Genomic DNA, 24,610 nt, shown 5'->3' with positions numbered 1-24,610 from the left:
CGCACGTATGTGGGTGTATGTCTGGCATATGCATAACTGTGTGGACCAGCGTTTCTCTAAACAGTGTAGGTGGGTCACTTCCTGATTCACAGGCATGTGATAGTGTCCTGACACGCCCGGCTTGGTGAGTGTAGCACATCTGTATGCCTGTCGGTAATGTGACCGCGCCATGTGGCTGCCTGCCTGGGTTCCAGCATCCTGGCTAAGTATGGGCGTGTCATGGAAGTGGGTTCATGGCCGCAGTTCTGCCAGTTTGGGCACAGTGGCTTTGTGCAGAATGTTGGGGAAGTGGCCACATGTGCGTGTGGTTCTCTGTGTGCACAGGGACCTGCTCGTGGCACGCTTGCACGTGAGGCCCTTCTGCACCAGCTGAGGCTGAGCTGGATCCTGCCTTCCCTCCACTGGATCTGCTTAGCCCTTCTGGGGAGAAAGGAACCTAGAGGACAAAGACCCAGCAGCTAGGCCCGCCAGCTGGAGCTCGAGTTACCGAGGGGCGGGTCTGCACCGCCCCTCCCCCCCCCCCTCCCCGGGCCTTCCCTGGCGCCCCGCTGGGCTGCCCCGCCAAGAGAGCCTTGTGTGTGCGCGGAGCAGCCAGTGTGGGAGCGGGCGCTTTATTTGGATCAGGGGCCAGGGCCTGGGGCAGGCGGTGGGGCCCGGCTAGCCCGAAGCAGCAGCGCTGCGTTGGGCACCAAGCCTGCGGCCTGCAGCGTGACCGTGTCGTCGTGGTAGACCGTGGGTGGGAATGTACTGATGATCTCGAAGGTCGTGGCGTCCACGGCTCTGGGGACCGGGCAGAACTGATCAGGCCGTGTCCTGGGACCAGAGACCGCCCCCCCCCCCCCCCCCCCCGTAGCTGCCGGCCCCACACCATGCCCACCTGGCCTGTGCAAGCAGGGTGCGCACATCGCCAACAGTGTCCTCGGGCCGCATCATCAGCAGGAAGGCCTGCTCGCCGTTCTCGGACTTGATGCGCAGCATGGAGAGCAGGGGCGCCTGTGACTCGGGGGACTCCTGGCTCCTGTGGACCTAGAGGCCATCAGTGCCCCCTGGTGGCCCAACCCCAAGGTCCTCACCTCTTCACCATGCCCTCACCTCTCACGCTCAGCAGCCAAGGCTGGTGTCTCCACCACAATCTCCTGGATCCGGGCAGGCAATGGGCAGCAGTTCTGGAAGGCATCGATGAAAGAGGACAGAGCCCTGGGCTCTGCTAGAGTCACACCCTTCCCCCCAATCCTTAGAGGGGACTTCTTCCTTACCAGGGATGGATGAGACCAGTGAGCCAAAAGGGGAGGGGTGTTCTGTGTAAACTGGGGCCCAAGCAGAAGAAATGGAAGGGAAGCTTTGGAAGGCAGCCCCATCATTCCCCTAAGAAGCCTTGAAGTCCCTCAGCGTAGTGGGGGAGACAGAACCCCACACAATGACCAGCTTCCCAGGGGAAGCTTCCCAGGGGAAACCACCCCTGAGCAGTGACTAAGGATGAGGAGTCCATAGAAGTGGAATGGGCACAGGGATGTTCCAGACAACATGGGCAGAGATCCCCTGGTCAGGGAAGGCTTCTCTGGAGGTGATATATTTGGGAAAGTGTCAGCAGTTCATGTGGCTAAAGCTGAGAATCAGGTTGGACTGGAAAAAAGAAAAGGTCAGTTGGGGCGCCTGGGTGGCGCAGTCGGTTAAGCGTCCGACTTCAGCCAGGTCACGATCTCGCGGTCCGTGAGTTCGAGCCCCGCGTCAGGCTCTGGGCTGATGGCCCGGAGCCTGGAGCCTGTTTCCGATTCTGTGTCTCCCTCTCTCTCTGCCCCTCCCCCGTTCATGCTCTGTCTCTCTCTGTCCCAAAAATAAATAAAAAACATTAAAAAAAAAAAAAAAAAAAAAGAGGTGGGAAGAGGACCAACAAGGAGTGGTGGGCCTTGAGTGCCAGATAAGAGCTTGGCCTTACCCGAGAACCACTGAAGGGTTTCAACAGGGAAGGCCCAGATCCAACTTACATTTTTACAGAAGCACAAGGACTGCTGGGGGAGGACGGTTGGCAAGGCAGGAGGGGAGGTGGCAGGCCAGTGAGAGGCCACTGCAGGTATCTGAGAGGGCTACTCTGGAGCCTCGACTAGCATGGCGGGCAGAGGGAACAGAGAGAAGACGTGGATTCTGGCAATGTGCGGTGAAGGAGGCAGCTTGGGGGAAACTGAGGTTTGGTACCTTTCACGGGTGGAGACAGGGGAGGAGCCGCGGGATGGGAAGTGAGGAAGGAGGAGGATGTTTCTGAGGGCCAGGAAGGGGTATCCAGGACTGAACTGGATAGTCTGGTCTGGACCTCGAGGGGGTGGCCTGGGCCCTGGGCTCACCCCTGGCCTAGACTCCGGCTCTCCCCTTCTTACAGCCATACTGCCACGGAGACAGCCCATCTCTGGATGCAGCCCTCCCCGACTGTTTTCAGGAGACAGTGGAACTGCCTTGAGAGCCTCATTTCTCCCTCCAGGCCCCCTTCAGCAGCCCTCGAGGCTGAGTCTCCAGACAAGCCACTGCTCTGGTAGGTTGGGCCAGGGAGCCCAAGATGGCTGGGGGAGCTAGGGCTGGCCTCACCTGCAGGGTGTCCCGGATGGGGCCCCGGATGTCAATCACCTCGCCTCGCCGGATCACAAACTTGGGGAGCCTGTTCAGAAACTTCTCAGCAGTCATCCTGGAGCCTGCAGGGAGTGCATTGGGAGCCTGGGCCTGGGGAGGGACTGGGAGTGACGGGTGATGGTGGAGGAGGCCACCTGGAGCCTGTCCCACACAGCGGCCCTGCAGCCTGGCTCGGCCTCAGGGCCAAGCTCACCTGGGGGCTCCATCCTGTCCACGGGCTTGTGAATCCTCTGCCAGCCCACCACGCGGCCCTCACCTGGGAACAGTTCCAGCCTATTCTCCGGGTAGACCTGACTGCGCAGATCACTCACCTGGTAAGAAGGAAGGGTGAAAGCGGTGGGCCTCGACCTTCAGCCCTGGGCTCCACCCCCACCCTTGCTCGCCCAGAGCACGCCCCCCCCCCCCCCAGGAACAGGCTCGAGGGACGGTCTGGTGCAATCCCCATTTTACGGATGAAGAAACTGAGGCCCCAAGAGAGCTGCAGTTCATGCTGCTCTCACCTACCTGGGCTCAGCTCCTCCTGCAAGCACCCCTCGCCATGCCGGCTAGAGCCACTGTACTGCCATCCTCCCCAGACAGCCCCTCTCAGGAGCCAGCCAGGAAGCAAGGGACCAGGGTGTTAGGAGAGGGCAGAGCCCGCCTTGGGCTTGGAGGCACTACCTCCAACACCTCCAGTCGTGACTCACACGGTTTTCCGAGCCCGGGGGGTGGTGGTGGCACACACGCCCTCGTGCACCCTTGCTGTGGCATGACGCACCGCCTTCCGGCTGCGGCTCAGGAGTTCCCCCCACTGCACCCCTCACCTCACCCCCACCGGCAGGGGGATGGCTCATGCCGTGTCCTTCAGGCCCACATTTGTCCCCACCGCACTGCCTTCCGTACCCATCAGATGGCTTCAGGAGCCCCTGGGGCAAGTCAGGCCACTTTTGCATGGAGTCTCAGGGACCCCAGGCTGTCAGGGTGTCCTGGGCCCTGGGGAGGGGCACTGGCCCTACAAGGCCGAAGGCTGTGCCTCCAGGGTGCCAGCAGGGGGCACTGCCTGCCGCTTAGCCACAGGCTGGGGCCCTTGCAAACCGGGCAACTGCAGCCCCTGCCGCCTCCCTGCCCTTCTTGGCCGGGCTTCAGGCTCACCCTCCTCCCCAGAGGTCATCAGACACTGGGTCCCCTTAGGTGGGGCAGTGGCTTCCCACCTCAGACCGGGTGATGCCTGAGGAAGCTGTTTGTCCCCACCCCCTCCCAAATCCCCACACAGGGTGGTTTGAGGAGCAGCCCATCACCTTAAAGGGGACCCCGTCAGGGTACAGTCGCTGGAGTTCTGAGGGGAAGAAGCCGTCCAGAATGTCTCGGAGGCAGCGCTGCGGCAGGGATCGGAAGAGTGAGGCCCGACTGGACCCGTGCGGCACCTACCGCTCTGCTTCCTGTCCAGACGGCGGGCCCTGGGCCCCGGGCTTACCCAGTGGGTCACACTCTGCACATATTCAGGGCCCCGGGACTTGGTGGGGGGAGGGGTTGTTTCTGCAAGTTGCACATGGGCTTGGGTACCTATGGGGGGTGGGCTGGGCCCCCCATCACCAACTAATGGTGAGCAAGGGGAGGGGGCAAGGGCACCAGAGTGGCCTGTCTCCCCTCCCCACCCCTCCTACCTGTGTGGAGGGGTCATGGAAGGGCCGGAAGGGCCCATCGAACATCATGAGGCCATTCCGATAGAGCTTCAGTGGGATGGGCTCAAGGACATGGAGCCGTGCTCCCCCGGGCATTGGTGTCACCTGGGTGTCACCCTCTACCACCAGCTCACAGAGATCCTTCAGGCTGGCCAGGAGCCTGTCAAAGTCCACCTCGGGGGGCGCCAATGAGTCCCCTGGCAAAGAGGATAAACACCCATGAGCCTCTCTTCATGGCAGCTGTGTGCCCAGCAGCCCTGGTTTCCATGGCCCCTTGCATGCTAAGCAGTGGCCTTCGCACCTCCTTAGGTGGCCACCTGGGGAGGAAGAAGGACAACTACCACTAGATAATAGCTGTCTTTTATTGAACACTCGCCGTATGCTAGAGGCTTAGTGCCTATAATGCCACTGTCTCTTCATACGAACCCTATGCTGTAGGGGCTACAATCACCCCCATTCTTCAGATGAGGAAACCGCAGGTCAGGGGTTAATGGCTGCCTAGGGATGCACGGAGTAAGTGGCAGGAGCAGGATCTGATCCCAGCTCTGCCCGTGTCAGGCACGGGGTCAGCCACTGAAAAGCGCAGTGCAGAGCTCCCAGCTCTGGATGAAGTCTGTCTGGGTTCAAATCCCAGCTCTGCGGCTTCCACCTGTGTGACCTTGGTCAAGTCATTCAATGCTCTGCACGACAGCATTCTTTCCTAGAAGGGTATGATAATGTCTGCCTCCCAGGATGGCTACCGGGGTGCAGGAAGATGGCCAAGTGAGGGCCAGCTCGGAGCAAGCACTCTGTCCAGCTGGTTACTGTTACCAACCCCACCTTGCACAAACGGACCTCAGGCCGATCCAGAGGCTATGACGCAGCAGTCATTGATCTCCATTTTACACATGAGGAAACAGGCCCACAGAGATAAAAAAATGACTTGCCCCAGGTCACTTGGCAAATTAGAGGAGGAACTGACTCTAGAGTCTGCTTTTCCCACCTATCTGCACCATCCGGATGGGGAGCCTGGGGGTAGGGACACGTGGCTACGGGGGGGGGGGGGGTGTCAGGACAGCTGCTGGACAGAACAGGTAGGGGACACACAACTATTTCACACATCCCTTTGAGAAGCTGAAAGACGCTTTGGCCTCCTCTTCTGAAAAATGTGTTGTGCACACAGGGGTGCATACGCTTCAGGGGGTGGTGGGGACAGCCACAACAGATGCCAGAGTGGAAAGGCTGGAGGGCAGGTGGGATGCTGGAGGGGGACAGGCCAGGGGCCTGTTCTCAGTCCTTAGTCCTTGACTAAGGGCCTTAGTCCCTAGTCGATCTGGCTCCCAGTCTACTAGGGGTGTGACCCTACAAAACCTCAGTGACTTTCAGGGCCTTCTTGGACGCTATTTTCACCAGGACAGCCAGGCTGCGACAGGATGTGGGTCGGGGCTCTGGGGACCGAATTCCTTTCCTCAGAGTGGTGCAATGGCTCTATAGGTGTGGTGGCTGTGCGGAGGAAGTACAGATGTGGGCGGCTCTGTTTCCTGTTGCCTCTGTGGCTGCTGAAATGGTAGGCCCCAGCTGGACTTCCCCCTCCCCTACATCTCCTAGGTTGCAGGGGCTGCACTGGCCCCCCACCTCCTCCTGGGGTCCCCTAGGGTTCCTGAGATTCCCAAGAAAAACTCACTGGACATTCTGGGCATTCCTGGCATGACTCAGAACAATGTCAAGCCACTATTTTCCTTTAACAACAAACTACATTCAGAACACATTGGTAAGCCTAAAAATAACGCAAAAGCTCGTCTCATCGAACTCCTGTCCCCACCCCTGTACTCTTACAGGTGGAGACAGTGAGGCCCAGAAAAGTCAGATGACTTGGCCCACGGAGATCACATCAAGCAGACCCAGGACCACTCGGATACGCTGGGGCCAAGGCTTTTTCAGAGAGCTGATGGGCACGGGATGGTCGGCAGTGGAAAGGGCTGGGGGAAGCCCAGGGGAGGATGCCAAGAAGCAACTAGAGGGAAAAGAGTTTGCTGAGGAAAATAGTGCTGGAGGCTCTCGGCCAGTGGGGCTAAGGCATGGAGAAGTGAAAGCCGGGCGGGCTGGGCACGTATGGGGTGCAGCAGCCCAGGGGGAGACAAGGGGCCCAGGAGATAGAACCACAGCACCAGGCGGACCTGGGCTGAGACAATAAGGCAGGAATCCTGGCATGGCCACCACGCGGCCAGCCGGGAGTACGCAACAAGAAGCCCGGCCTCTTGCCAGGTCACATGGGGTGAGGCAGGTCAGAGGTCTAATGAGGCATTTCCTCTCTCTCTCTTCCTTGGGATGGGACAGAATAGGAACCTCTATCCCGCTGCCCGCAAGATCCAGCAGGAGGAATGGACTGTAAGGACGACTCGGTGTTTACTTCATGCCAAGCACCTAGAGGCAGCTGTTACCACTCCCGTTTTACAGGTGAGGAAACTAAACCTTGGAAAGCGACCTGCTCCCGCTCCTGCAGCTTTCAGGGCCCAGGTGACTCTAAGCTTCTGTTCTCGGTGCTTCATGCAGGCTGCCTCTGCTCCCTGGGATCCCTTTCTCAGGAGGGGTGTGGTTCAGGGAGAGACCATCTCTGAGGCCTCAGACAACTTTGGGAGCCTGTGATTCTATTAAAAAGAGGAGTTAGGCATGGAGACCAAGATCAAGCTCCTTGGCTCAACTCCTGAGACCCTCAAAGCCCGGGTACCCCAGCCTCCCTCGACCTGTTCCCCCATCACTCTCTGGAGCCAAGGATTACTGCTTCCAAGCTGTGTGATCCCTGAGCAAGTGGGCCTAGCTCTTTGGGTCTTGGCTTCCTCTTCTATAAAATGATAATAAAAGTCCTCACTTCACAGGTGGCTCTGAGGCTCACAGGAAGTACCTGGCAGATGGTGGCTGTTGTCACTAACACCACACCCTCTTGCTCATCACTGGCTCAGTGTGCTCACTCACCATGCCCTCTGAGACGCCTTGCCAGGAGCCCCTCCCCTGGAGACTAAGCCTCCTGAGTCCCTGGAGCCTGCGGGCCTTGGCACAGGCTGTTGTCCTTTTCCATTCGCTGGTCTTGCCAGCCACAATGGGCACTCGTTGAATGCAGGCTAGAGCATCCAGCCCTAGTGGGTGCTCAGGAAGCACATTCTGGATCCATCCCTCCATCCCGCCAACAGGTCCGGAGCGTCCAAGCTCTGCAAGGCCCTGAGTATCATGGGTATCCCCATACCCAGAGTCCTTCCCTCCTCAAGATCATACTTGAATGAAGGAGACGGGGTGACAGCAGGGACAATGGCACGTGGTAAGTGCCACCGTGGAGGCTGCGGAGCCCAGAGGAGGGCCAGACCCTGCCACTCTCAGCAGGTGAGTGGTGGGCCTGCCCTGGGCTGGCTCATCACCCCTGCAGGAAGGACACACCTGCTGCTGTGAATACCAACGTGGTGCCCCGGGGCCCCAGCAGGCCTGTCCCCACCACCTCCCCCAAAGGCTGAACCAGAAATAGACCCGCTATCTCCACACACCTGCAAGCCTGGCCCTGCTCTGGGGACCTGCATTCACTCTGCTCCTCAGGGGAACCAGTGGAAAGAAAACAGGGCCTCAGAGTCTGATCACTGCCAGGGGAGACCACAACCAATTCTCTGGCCCCCACGGTTGAGCATCATACCGCCTGTCCCCACCTCATCCGTGCTCTGCACGGTCCTGGCGTGCCTGACTGTCTAGGCCTAGGCACCCAGGCACCCCCACCAATATGTGCGTGGGCCCAAGCCCTTGCCCACGGGCCAAGCACCGTGCTGGGCACTCTGGGGCCTGACAGGGGCCGAGCAGCCATGGCTCGTGGTCACCGATCAGCCACCATGCAGCAGCCTGCAAGAACCCCCACGTGCATTGTGGCATTCGGTGCTCTCAGGGGCCCGGGCGTCACACACCATCTCTCGCTCCACAGATGAGGACACGGACTCTGAGAGGTGAAGCAGTTTGCCCACACAGGTCCCCCACTCCTCAGCTGGAGCCTTTAGCCCTGTCACCCCAATGCAGAGCCCCTTCCCACATGCTGGGCGCAGTGCAGGTGGCACAGTCTTGGCCGCAGGCACTCGAGCAGGTACTCCATGAGGTTGGGTTTGAGCTAAGCTTCCAAAGAGGGGATAAAAGGGGACCAGGCACTTCGGGGGGACACAGCACAGGCCTGACGGGGGGGCTGAGGGTGGGGAGGAGCCTAGCCTGCCTAGGGTCTAATCCAGGCCAGTTCCAGGGACTCAAGGGAGGCTCAGGGATGAGTGAAGACTTGAAACGGCACAGCTTCCGGGCAGGGGAGGGAAGAGGCTCCACCCAGGTGCAGGAGACTGGGGCTTGGGAGGAAGGGTGCTAGGGGACAGGCAGAGGCCACAGGGGGAACAGGGATGTAGGGGGATGGCAGGAAGTTGGTGGTGAAGGGTGGGAGAGTGAGCAGCTTCACAGGGGACAGGGAAGGGGGAGGAGGAGCTCAGAGAAGACTGGGATGAGTGAGAGCAGGGAGCTCAGAGGGGACAAGGGGGAGTGAGGAGCTCTCAGCCCTGAGGCTCAACACCTGGCCATGGGTTGTGACCAGAGTAGGACTGTCCCTTTCATGTCTCCGCATACCCCCAAAGCACCTGGCATCCTATTTAATGCTCAATTTACCCGTGGGGAGGGTGGGAAGGGGTGAATGATCCAGCCTGAGGCCAAGTCCTTGCAAGGCTTCCCCTGTGCTGGGTCCCCTTAAAGAGCAGTGGACTGCCCTCCCCAAGGCAGGAGTCCTGCCTCTAGACTGGTTGGCCCAACACAGATGCCCTGGGCCACCCTCAACCAGTCTGCTGGGGGGCCTGGGGGGAGTGGTATCCAACAGAGGGAGAGCCAGAGAAATGAGCCAGGGTATGGGGCCAGCAAAGGGCCGGTTTTGTGTACCCGAGGGCCCCGGGGGCAGAAGCAGCCTGGCACCTGGGGACAAAGCAGGGGGAGGAGAAGGAACGGACCAGGAGGAAAAGCGGCTGGAGATGAAAAGCATCTCATTCATCTGGCAGAAGAGCTCAGTTGAGGCCCCTCCATGTTGAAGAATCAGGAAGCCAAAGGAAGGGGTGCTTGGGTGGCTCAGTCGGTTGAGTGTGTCTGACTCTTGATTTCAGCTATCATGATCTCAGTCGTGAGATCGAGCCCCATGTCGGGCTCTGGTCTGACAGTGTGGAGCCTGCTTGGGATTCTCTCTCTCTCTCTCTCTCTCTCTCTCTCTCTCTCTCTCTGCCCTTTCCCCATTCTGTCTCTCTCTCTCTCTCTCTCTCTCTCAAAATAAATAAATAACCATTTAAAAAATAAATAAAAAGAAAGCCAAAGGAAGAGGACACACAGATAGAGTTTTGGCAGAGGGTTTTCACAAGTTGCTTTGGCTGTGAGGCACTCAGCTTCAGAGCCAGCCTCTTGTGGGCATAAACAAACAACACAGAGCAGAGTGAAGTCAGCTCTGTTTCTGGCGGGAGAGGGTGGGAATCCACAGGGCCAGGTCCGGAAACCAGCTGGCTGGTCTGACCCCCAAAGGAGCAGCAAGGCCCCCACTGCCAGGAGGAAGCCTGCCCTCCAACCAGCAGGGACATGCGGGGGGCCCAGGGCATAGTGCTGGCAGGCCTCTGGCCCTGGACCCAGAAACGCCCTTACAGCATCTGGCAGTCACCTTCCAGGGCTCGGCCTCTCACCGCAGGACGGGGTGTCCCAGGGCCATCCCCAATTCCTCCTGTCAGCTCCCTAACGCACAATCACCAAGGGCACAGATTCCACCCCCTAAATCTCTGCCCTGCCCGCCAGGATCACCCTTCCACAGGACATCATCTCATCGTCTGCCTGGATGACTGTACCTACCTCCTAAATAAGCTCTCAGCCTTAAGTCTTGCCCTCTTCACTCAACAGTCAGAGACTTAAGTGCCTCCATTTTCCCATCTATAAAATGGAACAAGCCCTGGCCCACGTCAAAGCTATTCATGAAAATGCTTTGCAAGCTCCACTTCCGATGGGAAGTGACGTGTTTAGTAGAACAAAGCAGTGAGGGAGCTGTGCCTTAAGATTTAGGGGGTCTGGCCAGGGCGCAGGCCTGAAGGGGAGGCAGGACTCCCATGTTTTGAGTCTCATTCTTCACTCAGCAACAAGCCTGTCTTGAAATCAAGACAGTATTGTCATCTTCCAAACACTCCCCTCGGGAGCTATGCTCATCAGTGCTTCCACGAGGCTGCCCCTGCCATCGGACTGTGCAGAACAATTAAACCCCTACTTGTTGGGCTGATGATATGCAAGGTCAGTGCTAGGTGCTCTGCGTCTAACCCACTGACTCCTTCCCACTCTGCGGGGAAGGGTACACCATCATTTATTGATGGGGGACTGGAGGCTCGGAGAACAGAAGTCACGTGCCCAAGCCACACCTGGAACGGGTGATGGAATGAAGAGAAGGGCCCCGGGCTGACTGACTCCGGAGCCTGGAGAAGTGTACCTTCTGGGCAATCACCTCCATGCTTTGAAGAGAATGGACCCGGGCTTTCTATGGCCCCAAATCTATGGGGTGCAGCCCTCTAGATATTGGCAGTCAAGTTAAAAATAAAGACTGGTGGAATCTCACGGAAACAGGTCCCTTTCAACGGTCTGGCTAGAAGTGAAGCTAATAAAGGAGGTCCAAAGAGGGGACTGAGCCCTGGGACTGAGGGGCAGCTTCCAAAGCAGAGAAATCGTTTTTGAAAATCTTTTGGATGGACGCCATTTTGTAAACTACGGAGTGCAGCCTGAGACAAAGCCTGGGGTCTTGTTACATCTTTTATCTCAGGGTCCCTGGAGCCTTCGAAAGATGAGCCAGGAGGGAGTTGGAGGCAAGACCAGAGGAAGAAAGTGGTGGCGGGTTAGGTGGTCAGTGATGGAGGCTGAGGCCTTTCCTCCCAGTTCCTGTGTCAGGAGCACGAATGGCATGGTCTCTGGACAGCTACTGGCCCAAAGGAAGGTGTTGTTGGAGAATTCCCTTTGTAGGAGGGGCCAGGGACAGACCCCCTACTCTACCTGGCTTCCAGAACTTCTTGGCTGTCATCCAGTCTGTGTTGCCATCCTCCGAGTCTGAGTTGTCTTCTGAGTCCTCCTGGTCCTCGGGCTCGCCCACCCACTGCAGCCCGTAATCACTGAGGAACCGCTGTGCAGAGAGAAGGGAAAGGTCCCAGGGGGCACAGTCAGTTCAGCCCCTCGGGGAACAGGCAGCATCCGCCCAGGCCCCAGCCTCAGGCCTCGGCTCCCAGAGTCAACTGGGCAGAAGAGATGGGCCCCAGGGTCTTGGAAGCTTTCTGGCTGTGACCTTAGGAAGCCACTTCACCTCCTAGAGCCCTGGGCTCTTTCTTGTAAAGCGGAGATGACAACACCTGACCCATAAGCTTGTGAGGACTCAGGACAGTAATTCAGGCCGAGTGCTTAAAGCAGGGTCTGGCATGGAGGGCCGCACGGAAGGTGGCCCTGATGGTAGCGGGGCACCCCATGCATCTGGCCCGAGCGGAGAAGCGGCAGGGACACGGGCTGCACAGGACCGAGGACGCGGTGAGCCACACACAGCCGCTCTAGGGCCGGGCCTCATGTCCCCTCCGCCACAGGAAAACTTCTGACTTGTCTACACTTCCTGTCACTGCTTCCTCAGCTCCTTCTCTCCTGAACCCACTCTACCCAGCCCCTTTCTCCACAACTGACTGGAACCGCGCGGCTGCGGCCACCAACAGCCTGCCTGGTGCCAAACCCAGCGGCCCTCTTCTGTCTTCATCTCTTGCAACACACATCACTCCTTCTCGGTTTCACATTCCCAGCCGTCTTCGCTTAGACATCTTGCCTCACTCAACACGAACTCATCCCCAACGGTCACGACTCCGGGTCCCCCCCACTGCCTCCTAAAGCTCTGCACCTCCGGGGCTCAGTCAGTGGCAGCCCCTCCACCCGGGCCTCAGCCACGACCCCGCGAGCGCCACCTGCAAAGCAGACTCGAATCCCTCCTCTCTGCTCCAGCTCCTCAGGTTAGTCCTGAGGAGGGAAATACGGGGCAGGGCCCCACATGGGATATGTGGGAGGGAGACCCAGACAGGCGGGCTCCCAGCCAGGTCCTGAGGGGCAGGCGCCTCTCTTACCTCCATCTCCCCCACCTGCCGCTGCAGCTGCAAGCACATGGTCTCCAGCTGCTTCTGCCGCTGCAGGGTGACCTTGCCTTCAGGGAAAGATCAGGAAGGGTTCTGCCGCCCCGGCAAGGAGGCTGCCAGACCACCTCTGGCCTCGCCCGGCGTTCTGCCCTCAGGGTCGTCTGGAGAGGCTGCCCCTTGAGAACTCGAGGGGTCCCCTGAAAACTCTCCCCCTGACCTTGAGGCGGGGATGCCTGGACTGACTCTCAGGAGACCACCAGCCACCCCTCTCACCCCCACCGAGGGCTCCTGAGGGCACCATGTTCCCCGACATGGCATGCCCTATGCTTGGGGCTGGGCTATGTCTGCATTCGGGGGACCTGGTCCCACATAGGAGGGCACTGCCCTGAGTGCGTCATTGCCTCTCTCTGGGCTCGGCTGTCCAGGCCTCACCATAGGACTCAGCTTGATGCTCTTGGAGCCCTGATGTCCAGGAGCCACTGGCCCAAGGGAGGTGCCCCAGGAAGGCTGACCGCCCACCGGGAGCGCCCCTTACCCTGGTGCTCCCGGAGGGTCTGCAACATTTCCTCCAGAACCCGTATCTTCCGATCCTACAGCAACAAGACAAGGGGGAGCAGGCAGGCCTGGGGGTTCCCAGAGCACAAGAGAACCCATCTTCCAGATGAGAAGATCCAAACTTTTTGCCTCTGTGGGGCACCGGGGAGTTGAAAGACCCTGCCCCTGCCATCCTTTGGCACAGCCGCTGCTCCTATGCCTCAGATATCCTTGTGGTTCCACTGAAATGGGGATAGGCGTGGAGTGTGCCCAAGTGGCCCAGCGCTCAGCAGTCACTGCTGCCACGTGGTCCAAGGCTAGTGGCCTTACTCAGCTGTAGAGAAGACCCTTAGCTTCTCTGCTCAGCTCCCGGGGACCCAGATCAGCCCCAGGCCATACCCGGCCCTTGAACTGGGAAGTTCAGTGGAAGAGATGGTTCTAGAACCCACCCACCCTGGCCTACTGTGGCAGTGAACTCACTGGCCTCCCCAGCCTGGGCCCCTCCACCCCTCAGACCGGACCCTGGCCCTACCCCCACCGCTGGGGGTCCCACCTTGGACAGCAGCTCATCAGTCTGAGCCTTCACTTGCTGTTCCAGGTCCCGCAACTTCCTCGACAGGGTGGCCACCAGCTCCGAGTCATGGAATACAGGGACTACCAAACAGACAAAGTCCTAGAGCTGAGGCTGAAGTGTGGGGGTCCAGTGGAGGGGGGACAGGGGTCCGCAGAAGCAGAAATAAGGGTGATACTAACAGCTGCCACTTAGATAATAGGGACTGTCCTAAATACTTCACACATATCAGCTCATGCTGTCCTCACAATGTGCCCCTGAGGAAATGAACTGCTTTAGGAAACTGAGGCAGAGGTGCAGTGAGGTGTCCAAGGAGTATGAGTGAGTGCTATACCATACAGGTCACATGACCAGTGAAGCATTTTCAGAAAGTCACCCTCAATCAAATGAAGCGCCTACACCTTGCCACCCCCACCCCCCCCACCCCCCCACCCCCCCGCCATTTACAGGAACACAGCGGAGAGAGGAGCAAGTCCGCACCAACGACAAACAAGTACACAGACCCGCATGGCCTGGCTCCTCACAGGGTCCGTGTCACTTTTTCAAAAGGCAAGGACTCTGTTCCACAGAGGTGTAACAGTCAAATGCAGTGCATGGCCCTGACCAGAACCTAGATCAGGAAAAACAATAGCTATGAGCTACTTCGGAACTCGGGAGATCTGAGCGCAGAAGCGGTGCTCCACAGCAGTCCTGAGTCCTCTGCATTCTTGGGTGCGGTCCTGGTCCTGGGGTCACGTGAGTCCTTATTTGTAGGAGATGCATGCTGAAGTTTTTAGAGGTGAAATGTCATGATATCTGAAATTGATTTCTAAGCGGTTCCTCAAAAAAAGACATTTACATTCGTACATATGTGTATATGGACAGAGAGCAAGCAAATTAGTGGCCAAATATCACCAACTGTGGCATTTAGATAACAGACATTTATATGGGTGTGCACTGTACCATTATTTTAATTGCTTTGTAGGCTGCAAGTTCTTCAAAATTAGAAATTTGGGGAAAGAAAACAAGATGGCACAAAAACAGACACTCAGATCAATGGAACAGAATAGAAAACCCAGAAATGGACCCACACATGTATGGCCAACTAATCTTTGACAAAGCAGGAAAGAATATCCTTGCTGAAGACAGTCTCTTCAGCAAGTGGTGCTGGGAAAACTGGACAGCGACATGCAGAAGAATGAACCTGGACCATTTTCTCACACCATACACAAAAATAAACTCAAAATGGATGAAAGACCTCAATGTAAGACAGGAAGCCATCAAAATCCTCGAGGAGAAAGCAGGCAAAAACCTCTTTGACCTCGGCCACAGCAACTTCTTACCCCACACATCTCCGGAGGCAAGGGAAACAAAAGCAAAAGTGAACTACTGGGACCTCATCAAAATAAAAAGCTTCTACAACAGCAAAGGAAACAGTCAGCAAAACTAAAAGGCAACCGACAGAATGGGAGAAGATATTTACATACAACAACATATCAGATAAAGGTTAGTATTCTATAAAGAACTTATCAAACTCAACATCCAAAAAACAAATAATCCAGTGAAGAAATGGGCAAAAGACACGAATAGACATTTCTCCAAAGAAGACATCCAGATGGCCAACCGACACATGAAAAAATGTTCAACATCACTCATCATCAGGGGAATACAAATCAAAACCACAATGAGATACCACCTCACACCTGTCAGAATGGCTAACACGAACAACTCAGGCAACAACAGATGTTGGCGAGGATGCGGAGAGAGAGGATCTCTTTTGCATTGTTGGTGGGAATGCAAACTGGTGCAGCCATTCTGAAAAACAGTATGGAGGTTCCTTAAAAAATTAAAAATAGAACTACCCTACGACCCAGCAATTGCACTACTAGGTATTTATCCAAGGGAGACAGGTGTGCTGTTTCGAAGGGACACATGTACCCCAAAGTTTATAGCAGCACTATCAACAATAGCCAAAGTATGGAAAGAGCCCAAATGTCCATCGATGGATGAATGGATAAAGAAGATGTGGTGTGTATATATATACAATGGAGTATTACTCGGCAATCAAAGAGAATGAAATCTTGCCATTCGCAACTACGTGGATGGAACTGGAGGGTATTATGCTAAGCGAAATTAGTCAGAGAAAGACAAATATATGACTTCAAGCATATGAGGACTTTAAGACACAGAACAGATGAATACAAGGGAAGGGAAGCAAAACTAATATAAAAACAGGGAGGGGGAGGGGCACCTGGGTGGCTCAGTCAGTTAAGCGTCCGACTTCAGCTCAGGTCACGATCTCGCGGTCCATGAGTTCAAGTCCCGCGTCAGGCTCTGGGCTGATGGCTCAGAGCCTGGAGCCTGTTTCCGATTCTGTGTCTCCCTCTCTCTCTGCCCCTCCCCCGTTCATGCTCTGTCTCTCTCTGTCTCAAAAATAAATAAACGTTAAAAAAAAATTTTTTTTTTTAAAAACAGGGAGGGGGACAAAACACAAGAGACTCTTAAATATGGAGAACAAACAGAGGGTTACTAGAGGGGTCCTGGGAGGCGGTACGGGCTAAATGGGTAAGGGGCATTAAGGAATCTACTCCTGAAATCATTGTTGCACTATATGCTAACTAACTTGGAGGTAGAAAGAAAGAAAGAAAGAAAGAAAGAAAGAAAGAAAGAAAGAAAGAAAGAAAGAAAGAAAGAAAGAAAGAAAGAAAAGAAGGAAAACAAGAGAGACACACGGGAAGGAATGGGTCCTCTCCTTCCCCTGCGTGCTGCCCTGTGTGTGAAGCAGGAACTGCATTTGTCACCATCCATCCACATGGGCTAACATGTCAAGGATGGCTCAGTGGAAAGATGGAGAAACCTGTTCAAGGATGTCTTCGAGTCAATGGATTAACAGCCCTGGAGCTGCTTCCTGGACTTCTTGGTGGGCAGGACAAGTCCTCCTCAATGTTCAGAAGAGTTTTCTCTGACTTGTAGTCAAGGCTTTGTAACGGATATATAGACCTCTGGGCCCGGTCAGCACAGACAGCACTGATGAGCTCCCAAGGCGGAGCGGGGAGAGAGAGGAGAACCCAGGGGAGGAGCGTCGCACTGAAAAGCTGGGAGGAAAAGAAGAAGCTAGCAAAGAGAGGAAAGAGCCTGGGAGGCAGAAAGAAATCTGGGAGAGCAGTGTCATGGCAGCTAAGAGCCCAGGGCGATCGGAGGAGGGCACGGTGCCCGGTGGCCGATGTGGAATGCTGCTGTGCACAGAGGCGAGACAGGCAGGCAAGACCTTGACTGTGACCTTGGTGGGGACAAACGCCAGCTGAGAGTGGGGTGGGGAGCAAGTGCCAGGGGAGAGGCAGAGAGCGCTCAGGATGGCTCCTCAAGGAGCCCTGGTTGTTGCGTTTACTAATGAAAGTGTCCCCGGCTGGGATGCAGGAGATCCCAACTTTGTGTCTGAATGGTTGTGGGGCCAGGTGCTTCTGGTCTCCTTTTCCACCTCAGTTCCCTGTCCTATAACAAGGAGGGGTGTTTGGTGCAGGACTGCCTCCCACCTCACAGAGGAAGTGGAGGCAGAGAGACAGGAGGTTGCTTATCCAAGATATCACAGCTAGTAGAACATTCTGACCTCATGCCCAGCTCCTCCAGGCCCACAGCAAACTCCGACCCTGCCCGCCCATGCCTCCCCTGTGCCCAGGCCCATTCCACTCTCCCTCCTCCAGGATGTTTCCCTGTGAGCCCCATCTGGGCACCTCTGGGGTCAGTGTCACCACAGCCCTTGGGAGACAGTGCAGGCCAGGTAAGGAGGGCAGCCTGGGAACTGTGGGCTCACCCAGAACAGGCAAGAGTAGGTCCATGAGTCTCTGGGCCTCGCCCCTTCTCTGAGGCCCTTTCCTGCTGCTGGGGACCCAGACCTGTTTAGGCCTCTGTTCTCACCTTGCCTACTCACAGGAGCACCTATACCTCCATAGCAGGAAGGGACAGAGATCCTTTCTTCTGAGCCACGTCCGTCATTCAGCATATCTACCTCGTCTTCTGCAGACAGAGATGCCCAGGTCACTATTCTGGGGCTGAGCCCCGGAGGAAACTGCGGCCTTGGGCTCTGGCCAGGATGAAGCAGCCTGTACTCTGTACCCCCAAGTATATGCGGATAGAACACGTGGGACATCAGGGAGCAAGGATCCAACGAGAACAGGCTTCTTCTTGCAGTTCTCCCAGCCTGGCTCCGGAGGGGACCCGAGTGGCCAATGCCAGCAGCATGGTGGAGGTAAGAATGGGGTTGGGATGCAAAGGTCTGAGCCTGCAGCGAGGATGGGTCAGCAAAGCAAGGATGGGGCTTCAGGGAGAAAAGGCTGTAATGGGCTAGAGGAGGCTGTCAGGAGGAGGACGGGGCTCAAACCCCACCAGCCAACCCCACAGCGAGTGGAGGGCTTCAAATGTTAGCAATGACACCTCTGCTAAGGGTGTGGGGCCTTCTGATCAGAGAGCTGCCAGGACGCCCTGTCCTCGGGGGCTGGGGGAGCCATAGGGAGCAGTGCAGCAACCGCTCTCCTTCTCTCCATCTGCACGACCCCAGGGAGACCCAGCAGGTGGGAGGTGAGGGGGACACACAGGGCAGACCCCACACTTACCATCTCCGTAGATTTTTATCCCTCGCCTCCTGGGAACCCGGGCAGGAAGGAGAAGGAAGACAGACAAGTTAGGAATGTCATCAGGGGAGTGGCTCTGGGCACCAGATCCCCAGCCAAGCCTAAAGGAGAGGGAGGCTGGGCCTCTGCCTCCCAGGGCCGTCCCCTCGCCGAATCCCATCCCTGGCACTGGGACAAGCCGAGGGACAGGCTTTGAGGTGTCCCCTCCTCCCAACGGAGACAGGTGGGGAAGGGCTGAGGGGCAGAGGCTTGGGTGGAAGACAAGAGATCCCAGGCCCAGGAGCCCAGCCCCAGCTCTGTTCTGAAATGGCTTTGGGACCCCAGGCCTGTCGCTTAACCGCTCTGGATCTCCTTGGCCTTCAAATGACTCAAAGCGGTATTCAGAAGAGAAAGGAGAGAGGTAAAGAAAATGCTTCGAAGGGATGAAAGTGCTGGACAGATGTAAAGAACTCCCTTTGCCGAGAGATACCCCCCCCCCCCGCCATGGCCGGGCCGGAGAAGTGGTACCATCAATGCTTGCGGACTAACATGGGGGCTGCGCCTCTCCCACCCGGCCCATACCTACCACAGGGCCCAGCCCAGTGTTTGCTCAGACGTGATGAAGGAGTTAAAAATTTTTGAGAAAGATAAAGGGGTCAGGGAAAGCTATGTAACTCCTCCTTGTTTTCCCTGAGACACTAGGAGCCATTCTCCTAGTCCACTGGGGGATGGGGGTGGGGGCCGGGGGGGGGGGGTAGTGGCAAGAGGAGGCAGGGGCATGAACACAAAGACACCCCCCCTGAGGCTGGCTCCTTACCCTGGATTCACAGGCTCTGACTCCAGGGGGACTCTTCGGGTCTTGCCAAGGGAGGCCAAAGGCGAGCTCATAGTTCTGCTTCTAGATTTTAGCTGTCAGGAACTCCCTGAGAAGAAAGAAGGAAGTCAGCCCTTGGGGACAGAGGGGACCCAGGGCTTCGGGACCAGGGAAACGTCTCTTCCTGGCCCCTTGTCTCAGGAGGGAGCCTTGTCCAGGGAGCAGCACCCCTCACTTCTTCCCACTCCCCTGAAGAGGTTTCTGGAGGCAGCTTTGCCTCAGGCCCCCTGTGCTGGATGTCTGCCCGATCCTCTGGATATCCTGCTCTCTGCTCTGATCCTGGAGGCCCCTGGCTGGGAAAGGGTGATGGGGGAGGGGTGGGGTATAGAGATGGGCTGGAAGCCTGGGACTCTCCCAACTTAGAGCCAGGGCATAAGACTACCCAGAAGGCCGGAGTTTTTGTCTATCCATCAAGGAGCTGGTTAACACAAAGCCCAAATGTCCCCTCCCCTCCCACAAGAACCCAGGTATCACTTTGATTCTCAGAGCCACAGAGGGGCAACCCAAGGGCAGAATGTGGCCAAGGCACTCTTTGTGGAAGGGAGGTCAAGGGCCCAGGCTCTGCACAGGCTCTGCCATCCACCAGAATAACCCGTGCCTTGGCTCCCTTGGTATAAAGTGGGGTTGGTGGTAGTACCAGCCAGGCAGGGTTATCAAGGGGATTCAGGGAAAACTTACATAAGGCACGGAGCCCAGTGCCACACTGAAAGGAAACACTTAAAAATGCGAACTGTGGGGGCGCCTGGGTGGCGCAGTCGGTTAAGCGTCCGACTTCAGCCAGGTCACGATCTCACGGTCCGTGAGTTCGAGCCCCGCGTCAGGCTCTGGGCTGATGGCTCGGAACCTGGAGCCTGTTTCCGATTCTGTGTCTCCCTCTCTCTGCACCTCCCCCGTTCATGCTCTGTCTCTCTCTGTCCCAAAAATAAATTAAAAACGTTGAAAAAAAAAATTTAAAAAAATAAATAAATAAATAAAAATAAAATAAAAATGCGAACTGTGGGGGCGCCTGGCCGGCTCAGTTGGTGGAACCTGCAACTCTTGATCTCGGGATTGTGAGTTGAAGCCCGACGTTGGTGTAAAGATTACTTAAAAACAAAAAAAAAACTTTAAAAATTTTTAAAGAACATTTATTTATTTTGGGGAGACAGAGAGACAGAGCGCAAGTAGGGGAGGGGCAGAGAGAGAGGGAGGCACAGAATCGGAAGCAGGCTCCAGGCTCCGAGCTGTCAGCACAGAGCCTGATGGGCTCGAACCCACAAAGCACGGGATCATGACCTGGGCCGAAGTCGGACACTCAACCAACCGAGCCACCCAGGCGCCCCTAAAAAAAAAATCTTTAAAAAAATAAATAGGGGCGCCTGGGTGGCGCAGTCGGTTAAGCGTCGACTTCAGCCAGGTCACGATCTCACGGTCCGTGAGTTCGAGCCCCGCGTCAGGCTCTGGGCTGATGGCTCGGAGCCTGGAGCCTGTTTCCGATTCTGTGTCTCCCTCTCTCTCTGCCCCTCCCCCGTTCATGCTCTGTCTCTCTCTGTCACAAAAATAAATAAAAAACGTTAAAAAAAAAAATTAAAAAAAATAAATAAATAAATAGTTTGTTACTAGACACCGGGGGCACTCACGCATGCTCATTTCCCTTCCTCCCTCTTTCCCTTCCTTCCCTCTTCCTTCTGAAAAGATGAATGCACATCAGGGATGGAATTAAAGACCACTACTCTATTCAATGAATTAAGTATATTATGTGGCTAATATCTAGAAATCCTAGAACCAAAGGACCTCTATCAGGGCTTGAATCAAGTCTTTTTAGGACAAATCCAAGGCAGTTCCACTTTGAAAATGTGTGGCACTGGCTTCCACTGGTACCCCTGAAGCCTCCCAGCAAGGGGACTGGTACCAGCTGGAGACAGCCTTCTGGAGTTTGGGACTCATGCCCCCATCATCCAGCCTTCCAAATATGCCCCTAGCCTGCCCCAGTCTCTGCCTGCTCATCCAGGCATCCTCATGGTTTTTGTGGCCAAGTGTGATGGCCCTCGTGGTCCCCTGTGCCAGCGTCCAGCCAGAGGGCTCTTCTTAGACACAAAGTTGCCTTGCCGCTTCCCTGCTAAAAGCTCCCAATGGCTCCTTCTCACCAGAGGAAAGAAATTCAAAATTCCAAAACACAGGTGATCGGGTCCCCGCCCGGGTCTCCTGACCTCACTCCCCCATCTCTCCTCTGCCCCCCCACCCCCACACTTGAGCCAGCCCAGCCTCCAATGCACCAGGCCTTTACACACATAGCTCCCCTGGCCTGGAACCCCTTCCTGGAATGTGGTCCCCACTCCTAAGTGCACCCTTCCCTTGGTTGGGCTCTTTTTTTTTTTTTAATTGTTTTTGTCTGTTTTGTTATAGTCTAAGTTTTTATTTTAAAATTACAGATTCACAGGAAACTAGGAAAATAGTACAGAGGGGATTTGTGTGCCCTTCACCCAGTGGCTCCCAGCAGTGACATTTTACATTACTCTACGTGTGTACCCTACCCTGTTCTGCTATTTCACCCAGGTAACCACTAATGCAGTCAAGATAACTACTCCATCACCACAAAGATTCCATTTCCATAACGATCTCCCTCATGTCAGCCCCTTGCTAGTCACACCCACACTCCTCCCTCTACCATCCCCAACCCCTGGCAACCACTACTGTTTTCTTACTTCAAGAATGTTCCATAAATGGAATCATACAGTACTGACCTTAAAAAAAAAAAAAAGAGCTTTATTGAGATCTAATTCACATACTTAACCCTTTCAAAGTGTATAATTCAGGGGCGCCTGGGTGGCGCAGTCGGTTAAGCGTCCGACTTCAGCCAGGTCACGATCTCGCGGTCCGTGAGTTCGAGTCCCGCGTCAGGCTCTGGGCTGATGGCTCAGAGCCTGGAGCCTGTTTCCGATTCTGTGTCTCCCTCTCTCTCTGCCCCTCCCCCGTTCATGCTCTGTCTCTCTCTGTCCCAAAAATAAATAAAAAACGTTGGAAAAAAAATTAAAACAAAAAAAAAAAAAAAAAAAGAAACAAAGTGTATAATTCAGTGGTTTGTAGTATATTCTTAGATTTGTGAAACCATCACCACAATCAATTTTTAGAATGTTTTTATTGTGCTAACAGGCGATGTTCCTTTTGTGGCTAACACTGCCCTCCACGAACTTTCATCAAACCCGATCATTCTCCCTTCTCCAAATTTTCATCACCATAACGACCCTTCAAAAGAAACTGGTTAAAAAAAAAAAAAAAAGACAGAAATTAACAAGTGTCAGTGAGGAGGTGGGGAAATTGGAACCTTAGTTGGAATGTAAAATGGTGCAGTGGCTGTGTAAAATGGTCTGGCAGCTCCTTAAAAGGCTAAACAGTTACCTACCTGGCTCAGCAATTCTGCTCCTAGGGGTGTACCCAAGAGAAATGAAAACTTACGTCCACACAAAAACTTGTATACATGTTCATAGCAGCATTATTCATAATATCCAAAAAATGGGAACAACCCAAATGTTCATCAACCAATGAATGGATAAAGAAATCTGGTACATCCTTACTATGGAGTATTCTCGGCAATAAAAAGAAATGAATCCCATGTTGCCACATGAATGAACCTTGAAAACATTATGCTAAAGGAAAGATGTCAATCACAAAATACCACGTTATGACCCCACTGATATAAAATGTTCAGAATGGACAATCTGGAGACAGAAAGTAGATTAGTTGACTAGGGCTTGGGGCAGCAGGTGGGGGTGGGGGTGCGGGGGTTAATGGGAGTAATTGCTAAAGGGTACAGAGTTTCTTTTTAGACTGATGAAAATGTTCTAAATTGTGGTGATGGTTGCCCAACTCTCATGAATATCCTAAAAACTACTGAAATTTACATTTCAAAGGCGTGAAATACATAGCATGGGAATTATATCTCAACAAAGCTATTACAGAAAAAAAGGGATCTGGTCCCCAAACCAAACCCAACATCTTCCCTCAAAATAAGCTCCTCCCACTTCTCCCTTCTTAATGGGGCCACATCATCCAACCACTAAATTTTCCTCTCCTTCCTTCTCTCTTAATCCCATCAATTACCATATCTTGTGGGTTAAACTGCAGTGTCTCTCACAGAGCTCCTCCTTTCCATGCCTACTTTGGTCATCCTAGTGGGGCTCTCACTGCCCTTCCTTGGGGCTATCACAACGGAGGCCACCTGACTTCCCTGCTTCCTGTCTCACTCCAGGCCAATCCAACACACTGTCTCCAGATTAATTTTCCCATGTGTTATAAGGGACCCCTGAGGATGACGGCTGCCTCTCCCTATAGTCTGGGGACTCCTCAGCGCAGGACTCCGTCTCCTCCTCCCTCAGACCGCGGGTGGGCCGGAGGATAGAGCCATGTCTACTCCCCTCACGAGGGGGCTTCCAGGGGCTGTGACCTCCCCCTAAGGCTGGAGGCTCCTAAAGGTTGGACTGTCTCCCCTTCAGACCGGGGCTTTGAGAGGAAAGCTGTGTCCCATGCCCCTACATCTTTGGGACCCAAGTCAGGGTTGTGCTTGACTGGTAACGTCCTTCGTCACACGTACTCAGCCTATTGGCACCCCCCACCCCAGGCCCCAGTGCTCTCCAGCGCCGACAGGACCGGGCCGCCTGCACGCCTTCAAGTCCTCTGTCTCCAGCTGGAAGCGCTCACGACGCGACTTCTGTCACGACCTAACCCTTCCTTGGGAGCTGCGTCGCCTCCTCCCGCCTCCTCGGGAAGCCACGGTCGGCGGGGACTCGAAGCCGCTCCCATGACGCGGGAGGCTGCTGGGCAACCCGGCCGCGGGGCTCGCGGGTCCTCGGACTCTCGGAGCGAGGACCCCAGCCTGCGTGGGAGACTCCGGAGCCGCAAAGGTTTGAGCAAAGACTCACCACGCAGGGCCACCGAGCCTTCCCGCGGCGCCGCCATCTTGTTGTCACGCGGTTTCCCAGGCGACCGGGACCCGTGCGCTTCTCATTGGCTAATTCGAGAGTACCGCCGCCTGTGCTCGGATTCTATTGGCCCACGAGTCTAAACTCTTCGCGGAATGCTGCAAATCCCAGAATCCACCACTGTGAGGGGACTCGGGAGTCTGGAGAAATGGAGGGTTTCTTTATTCCCCCCCCCCCGCGAAAGTGGGGAGACTCACGAAGCCGCCGAAACCTGACTTTGTGTAATCGGACAATGCAACCGTTTTTGCTGAGTTGATTTTTGGGGGAGATTATCCCGCTGAGTCTGTTTCCCCATGTGATCAGTACAGTACATCGCGGGGGCTTTTTTGAGCATGAGTTGAAATGATGCAAGTACTTAATAAATGTTTCCTGAATCTGAATTTCTCTTATCACTTCTTAACCAGATGGCGCCTTACAGGGATGCTCAAATCTTAGTTCCTTTGTGTAAAAGTTCAGGTGAGACTCCCTTTGCCTTTGGATAAGACATTGACTTTGAGTGAGACAATTCTCCCCAGCTTCATCTTAAAAAGTAAGATGTTAGGTTAGATCAACTAGAGAACATGGACTCTAGCCTCAGGAGTCCAGGTGTCTGACTTGTGTGTCCTCGGGCAAGTTATGCACCTTAGTTTCTTCATCTGTAAAATGGGGATAATACCCTCCCCCCCCCCCCCC

At 55.3% G+C, this 24,610-nt stretch overlaps 1 protein-coding gene across 6 annotated transcripts; it reads right to left on the bottom strand.

Annotated features, from left to right (window-relative positions):
• Positions 1-592: 592 nt before the first annotated feature.
• UBXN11 (UBX domain protein 11) lies at positions 593-23,971 on the bottom strand. Of its 6 annotated transcripts, none has more exons than XR_009258319.1 (15): positions 23,879-23,971; positions 18,924-19,029; positions 18,110-18,138; positions 17,415-17,513; positions 13,503-13,603; positions 12,951-13,005; positions 12,407-12,483; positions 11,310-11,436; positions 4,263-4,477; positions 3,897-3,974; positions 2,813-2,930; positions 2,578-2,681; positions 1,093-1,166; positions 878-1,026; positions 593-780 (listed from the first exon to the last, which is right to left on the bottom strand). XR_009258319.1 is itself a non-coding variant. In XM_058718521.1 (15 exons), the coding sequence occupies exons 2-15, from the start codon at positions 18,992-18,994 to the stop codon at positions 621-623; spliced, it is 1,449 nt and encodes a 482-aa protein (XP_058574504.1). In that variant the 5' UTR covers positions 18,995-19,029; positions 23,879-23,971; the 3' UTR covers positions 593-620. The 6 variants fall into 6 exon arrangements, 5 of the variants coding, with proteins under 5 accessions (XP_058574504.1, XP_058574506.1, XP_058574507.1 ...); XM_058718521.1 differs by having other exon boundaries at positions 878-1,018; XM_058718523.1 differs by having other exon boundaries at positions 878-1,018; positions 2,578-2,720; positions 2,876-2,930.
• Between the last annotated feature and the right edge of the window lie 639 nt (positions 23,972-24,610).

This window comes from Neofelis nebulosa, chromosome 2, assembly GCF_028018385.1.
Source record: "Neofelis nebulosa isolate mNeoNeb1 chromosome 2, mNeoNeb1.pri, whole genome shotgun sequence".
In the NCBI taxonomy this organism is placed as follows: domain Eukaryota; kingdom Metazoa; phylum Chordata; class Mammalia; order Carnivora; family Felidae; genus Neofelis; species Neofelis nebulosa.
Note: the sequence above shows the minus strand (reverse complement) of the source record. Positions and strands in the feature narration are given on the sequence as shown.